Source organism: Phaethon lepturus, unplaced genomic scaffold (genome assembly GCF_000687285.1).
Source record: "Phaethon lepturus isolate BGI_N335 unplaced genomic scaffold, ASM68728v1 scaffold13641, whole genome shotgun sequence".
Taxonomy (NCBI): Eukaryota; Metazoa; Chordata; class Aves; order Phaethontiformes; family Phaethontidae; genus Phaethon; species Phaethon lepturus.
The window spans coordinates 375-6,343 of record NW_010518524.1 but is presented as its reverse complement, the minus strand read 5'-3'; the positions used below and the strand labels follow the sequence as shown (position 1 = coordinate 6,343).

The window sequence follows — 5,969 nt, the reverse complement described above, 5'->3', positions numbered from 1 at the left end:
GGCTGCTGCTGCTGCTGCCGCCGAGCTGCCCTTGAACGGGTTGTTGGCACTGAACTCTCGCCACTTGGCACCCAGCACGGTCATCATCTTGGACATGGGGATCTTGGGGTTCTTCTTGGCAATCAGAGGCCTGCAGGGCAGGGGAGAGGGAAAACCACGCGTTAACAGAAACGCTTTGCTGTGCGTCTGCTCCTGCTCGTCGTGCACTGGTACTTCTGCCCAAGAAACACACCAGTGCTGCACACCTCACAGCAGCAGGCTGCTGTGGCCCACTGGTAGCAGCTCCACTGGAGAGGCAGCAGAAACCAGAGTTTCTTAAACAAGTAAATGTACATATAGGAGCACATTTAAACTTCCTCAGAGACCGTCTTTCCCTGAAAGGCCTGGTGTGTTTTGAATGGCTCGCAGTACAAGCAAAAATTCGTTACTGTTACTCAAGTTTTCTCATGAAGCTTTTCAAATAAGCACACACAAAAAATGGGGGTTTGGAAGAGAGGGAGTGGAGAAGCAAACACTTGACCTGTTTTCCAGTCAATCCCACAATTAAGATGGAGTCTTGCGGCCTGAGTCAGGCAAAGAGAAGCAACAAGGAGCTCGTGATGCCTAATTTACCTCACAACTTCACCCATTTGACCGAGCAACGCCCAAATCTCAACCACTACCCAAGGCCCCGTCCAGACCTACAGTTTCCTACCTGAGAAACTGGCTGAAAGCCTTGTAATTAGTAAGAGTATGATAATCTTCTTCTGAGAAAATGTAATCTACGTCATCGAGGCCCCATTCTTCCATCAGCTGGGCTGAGCTCTTGGGCTCCTGTAGATTTACAGAGAGACGTCATTAACGTACCCAACCGTGGCTCTGCAGACCAGCTGGGCTGTCAAGCACTCCGTACCAAACGCTCTCCCTAGTCAGCGACATGCAGGGATTTGTTTCGGTGATTTAAAAAACTGAGCAGGCACAAGTGCTTAATAAACAAATGCTTCACACACTTCAAAGAAGCAGTTTCATGTGGCACCATCCAAATGCTCCCTACACCACGTAATGCAATGAAAAGCCTCGGCAGATTTCGCGTCTCCAGGAAACTCCATTTCTCTCTGAACGCAAGACAAACAACAGGGAAACACAGCCTTTCCTCTCCCAGTCGTTCACCTGCACCCTCTTCCTCGTCAAGCCTGGGACAAGCATCTCGTGTCACCCCCACGTCACCTTCTCAAAGCACGAGCTGCTCTGCCACTCTCTGTCCTTATGTTTGGAGGACAGACACGATTAATCCGGTACTGCTGGGACATGGGCAGATGATCCAAGAAGGCAAGCTGCCTCAGACCGGGAAGCTGCCATTTGTCAGAAGATCCAAGCTACCTGACCAGGCCTCCAACCTCAAAGTAAAACACGCTGGCTCCATCACCACGAAAGGTACCGGGAGAACTTGTGAGCACACATCGCCATGTGACTGAACGCCCAGCCTCCTGGGGAGCACTTTGCTTATGCTGTCATGCTTTATACAAAGGGAAATTATTCACCATCGCAAGGCAAATGGCCAGAAAACATGGCTCGGCTCTGAACGAGGTAACCTACAGGGATCCGGCCGCACCTTGAGGTCTCATGCTCTAACACCAGCTTGGGGTAAAGGAATGTTTAGTACCTTTAGACCCCCGTCCTCGTTGTCATCCTCCTCTTCATCCTTTTTTTTCCGTTTTGGTTTTTTCTCCTTCTTGTCCTTCAGTTTTTTCTTCTTCTTTTTGTTGGGGGAATAGTCACTCCCTTCACTCTCAGATTTCTCCTCAATCTCCTCTTCATTGTCCGACGTTTCATCATTGCTCCCCTAAAATGGAAAGCAACAGTGGAGAAAGAGCAGGGCCTGCCCCATCTGCCCTCTTCTCCAACAGACCCTCGAAGCCAGCACGACACAACCGCTGTCACCAGCCAGAGCCAACCCTCCCTCGAATAACCCTGCCATTACACTGAGAGCTGGGGGAAAACACCATGAAAATGGGATTTGAGAACGGCAAGAAGCACCCGACTGCAGGAGACGCAGACAGAAAGAAATCTGTGGTTCATGTGGAGCCATTTTCTCACGGCAGTTCTGCGATCCCTAGCCAACCTTCTGCCCCAAGTCCCTGCCTGTCAACGGAGCCGGTCCCCCTCTCCGTTGCAGGAGCGCTATAAACACATCTGCGCACGCAAGGCAACACACGCCCTACGGAAAAAAAGAGGAGAAGATCATGCAAAACAGATAAAGCTGTATTTTGGAAAAGCTTGTCTAGGCCAAGGTACGACGCAACGGAACTTTCATGCTTTTGCCTCAAGACTTGTTCACCAAAGGGGGCAAGAGAAGCCATGCTGAGCCGCAGCCATGCAGGCAGCTGCCTGCTCTGCCTCCCTGTCGTAACGTACTCCTCTGAAAGCGCCCAGCCGCTGCAACGCCACAGCGTTCGGGTCTTGTTCTGGTGAGCAGCGGCACAAACAGAAAGCCCGGAGACAGCAAGCCAAGTGAGTGAAGGCATGCCTTCAAAATAGCTGCATAGTAAACCAAAGAGCAACTCCTGAGAGGTGGCTAACTGCTCCACTATAAGATCCTACATTTGCAGACAGGCAACGTTTAGGCAACATTTTTAATTGCTATAACACAGGTAACATGCGATGTTCTGTCTTGTGTTTGCTTATGGGTTTACACAAAGCCACGTTCTTCCACCAGAGCATACAGAAGTAACAAACTAAAGGAAAGGAAAACCTCTCTAGTCATGTGCAACCTTCAAGCTCACCAGACAGACATCACGCTCAGGTTTTGCTCTGTTGCGGTTTTCTTTTTCTGCCCAGCTGGGCACTCTGTGCTGCAGCAGAACTGTGTGACCATGGCAGGATTTCAGCTGTCACATGAAGAAAACAGTCCTGGGGGAAGCACAAGGAGTCTCGAAGAGGGCAGGAAAGCAGAGTAAGTCAAGTGAACCCTGCTGAATCCCCTCACTCTCAGAGACAGGCAGCCACATGAAACCTCCTGTCTCCAATGGGGACTTGGGCACAGGCATCTTCAGCACCGAGGTGAGCCTGGGCCTGCGGGATGGCTGCCCGATGCCTTCTGCTTCCCTGCAGTCAGAAGGGACCTGGCTCCGGCAGCTACACCACACGGGGGAGAGCTAGAGGGGAGGCTGGTCAGGCAGTCTCTCTCCCACCAAGAAACCAAAATTCCGTGATCCGCTGCACAATGTTGACCACGCTACCATCCTAACGAACACCGCCGCCTGCGGGGTGCCGCGCTCAGGGCCCAGGATGAGGATGCATGCATTAGGCCAGCACTCCGTCCCACCCGGAGGGCTCCAGACCTGTACGGCGGAGCCCTCAAGGCCGGAGTGTGGAGCAGCACAAGAGCTGAGCTGGAGGCAGCCCCGTGGGGAGGGCCTGGCCCCGCTGCCCTGCAGGCCCCCTCCGCCCAGAGCCACAGCCCCAGAGTTATCGCAGCGCCCAAAAGCAATGGCTGCCCAGGTGCACTTTTGCTGGGCGGCCACAACGGAGTCCTGGTCTTCCTCAGTTCAGAACAGTCCGAGCCTTCCCTTCAGCAGGGCCATCAACAGTTGTAATTTGGCACAGAATAACTGGTCGCCATGGTAACTGCTGCAGTACAGGCTGAAATTCCCCCTCTCCGCTCCCTTCCCTGAGAAGGGCCTTCATTTCCATACGCCGAGGTTCAAACTGCAGCCTGGGTATTCTATGCAGATTTTTCTGGGGGTTTGCAGCATCAATTCCTGCACCAGGGCTTCTGTCAGCGCTGCTGCAAATGGAACAGGTTCCACTGTGACTGATGCAGCCAAATCCCAGCACGAGCATGGTGTGGCAGCGCTCCTGCCCCCCACTCCAGTGACAAAGCCACGGGCCTACAGGGCATCAGTCAGTCATGACACAGGCACTTGCCCCACGCCACGAGCTCGCACCTCGCTCCCACCTTCCTCTAGCAAGGGGAAACTCCACTCACCCCACAGCACCCTTGAGGAGGGCTTTAGGGCAAGGAAGGCCCATTCACGGTCCCCCACCCTTTATCTCCTCACCCCAAAGGCAGCCTGCGTGCAGCTTGCTGCCTACCAGCAGCTGCAGCACCAGCTTCTCACTGGCTTCGATGGCCGAGGCGGAACCGAGGCTGGTTAACACTGCCCACGCAAGGCATTAATTAAATACAAGCGTGCTCAATGTTCAGCCTGTTATTTTCTACCCACCCCCAGTAAGGCAGCAGTCGGACTCAGCACAAGCTGCACATGTCACTGCTGGGCTCAGCAGGCCAGCACTGACAGAAAAGGAACAGACGTGAAAATACCGCTGGGTTTTATTTTATTTCCCTCCCCTGAAAAGCAGCACAGGGAAAAAACGTGTCCAACAATGGAAGAGGCACAGGGAGGCAGAGGGCCTGAGCCAGTTTTGTGTGGTATCTGCAGAAAGAGAACAACATCACCGTGGCGACGAAGGAAAAAAAAAGCTTCCTCAGGGCCACGACTTCTGCAAAAGGCTGGCAGTTAACACAGTGCAGAATGGAATCAGCTTTCTTTCAACTGGCAGCTCATCACGCTCCCACAGTAGCAAAAACACTTCAACTGCCTCATCCAGCCAGTCTGTTTCTACAAATCCCACGGGGAGCGGCTGGAGGAGATTGGCATCGCTCAGCCCTGGTTCGGCAAGGGAAGGGGTGAGGATGCATCTAGTTGTACTAGATGAGCAACTTCCCCCCAGCTGCCGCATAACGGAGGAAGGAAAGGGGATGAAGAACCTCCGCTCTTCGGCCTTCCTTCCCAACAGCCTATTTGCATGTAGTCAGCAAAGGGGCCAGCGCACAAGATTGTTCCCATCCTCACATCCAGTGCTGCCCGGGGACGGGAGAGCAAGAGGCAGAGCCTGCATGGCGCAACACAGCAGCGAGCCCAGCTCCAGCACCATGCCGTGTCTTCCAGCTCCCCTGGAAGAGCACACGCAGCACCGGACAGCCTTCCTGACCAGACAGTGGACTTCCAACACAGCCTTGCGAAGGCCTGATCCTCGAGGACACGACGCCTCGTCTTTGTTTTCCTATGGAAGGCCCAACAGCCCTTCTGTGTGCCAAGTCCTAGAAGCCCTTATGCTTTCTCACTTGCAAAACGCCCTGGATGACTGTGGCCAACCCTAATATCCACAGAAGCCTCCATGCCCTGCCCTGGCCACACACCCAACATGGCAGTTTGCGTCTCCCTCCTCAGAAAAACGAGCCCCAGACACTGCGTCGGTGTCATGCCAGAAAGATTTACTGCCTGTCCCTGGAGACAACGGCAAGGAGGTGCTGCCCTGCAGCACGGGCAGGAGGGCTTCAGCGAACAGGGACAGACAGCGCCATCGCACACACCAACATACACACCACAGCAGAGCCCCTTCCAAGGGGGCGGCAGCCTCATCGCTGCCGAAGGCACAGTGGCCACTTCTACCCCCAGCTGCTCTCCAGAGACCACTCGTAGGGCAGATTTCCACCACAAGGCACCCAAGCTGGACAAGAACCACTCTCACCCTGGCTCTGGGTCCCCTCCCAGGACCAGGAGGGCACCTGGTTGGCGAGGGAATACCCCAATAACACCCCCACTTTCCATGCCCAGACACCCAAGAGGTGTTGGCCAGCAGCACCCTGAGCAGCCGGCCTCTGCACTGTGGCTGAGCGCAGCCTCCCAGCCTGGCGCAAGAGCATGCAGTGTTACCTCCTTCTTCCTCCTCTTGCTTTTGGCAGCCTTGCTGTCTTTCAGCTTCTTAGATTTCTTTTTTTTCTGCACATCAACTCGCTCTTCCACGAAAAACTCATCCAGGCCTTCCAGCACCCCATCATCTTCTTCTGGGGACAAAAGGGACAGCTCACGCAGACAGATTGCATGGGCACGCAGAACACCACATTCGCACTTCAAGGAGCACGCCCGAGCAGCAGCATCAGGCCACAGGACAGGGCACTCCCCCGCCTCTCCTGGACACCCTTA

The 5,969-nt window shown here is 54.3% G+C and overlaps 1 protein-coding gene across 1 annotated transcript in view; it reads right to left on the bottom strand.

Moving 5' to 3' along the window:
• Nucleotides 1-5,830, bottom strand: part of CHD5 (chromodomain helicase DNA binding protein 5) — a gene marked incomplete at both ends in the record, with an annotated part of 28,690 nt that extends 22,860 nt beyond the window's left edge. The window contains 4 exons of the mRNA XM_010296763.1: nucleotides 5-130; nucleotides 695-813; nucleotides 1,643-1,822; nucleotides 5,700-5,830. Coding sequence (XP_010295065.1) covers nucleotides 5-130; nucleotides 695-813; nucleotides 1,643-1,822; nucleotides 5,700-5,830 — 556 coding nt within the window. The remainder of the gene's footprint in view (nucleotides 1-4; nucleotides 131-694; nucleotides 814-1,642; nucleotides 1,823-5,699) is intronic.
• Between the last annotated feature and the right edge of the window lie 139 nt (nucleotides 5,831-5,969).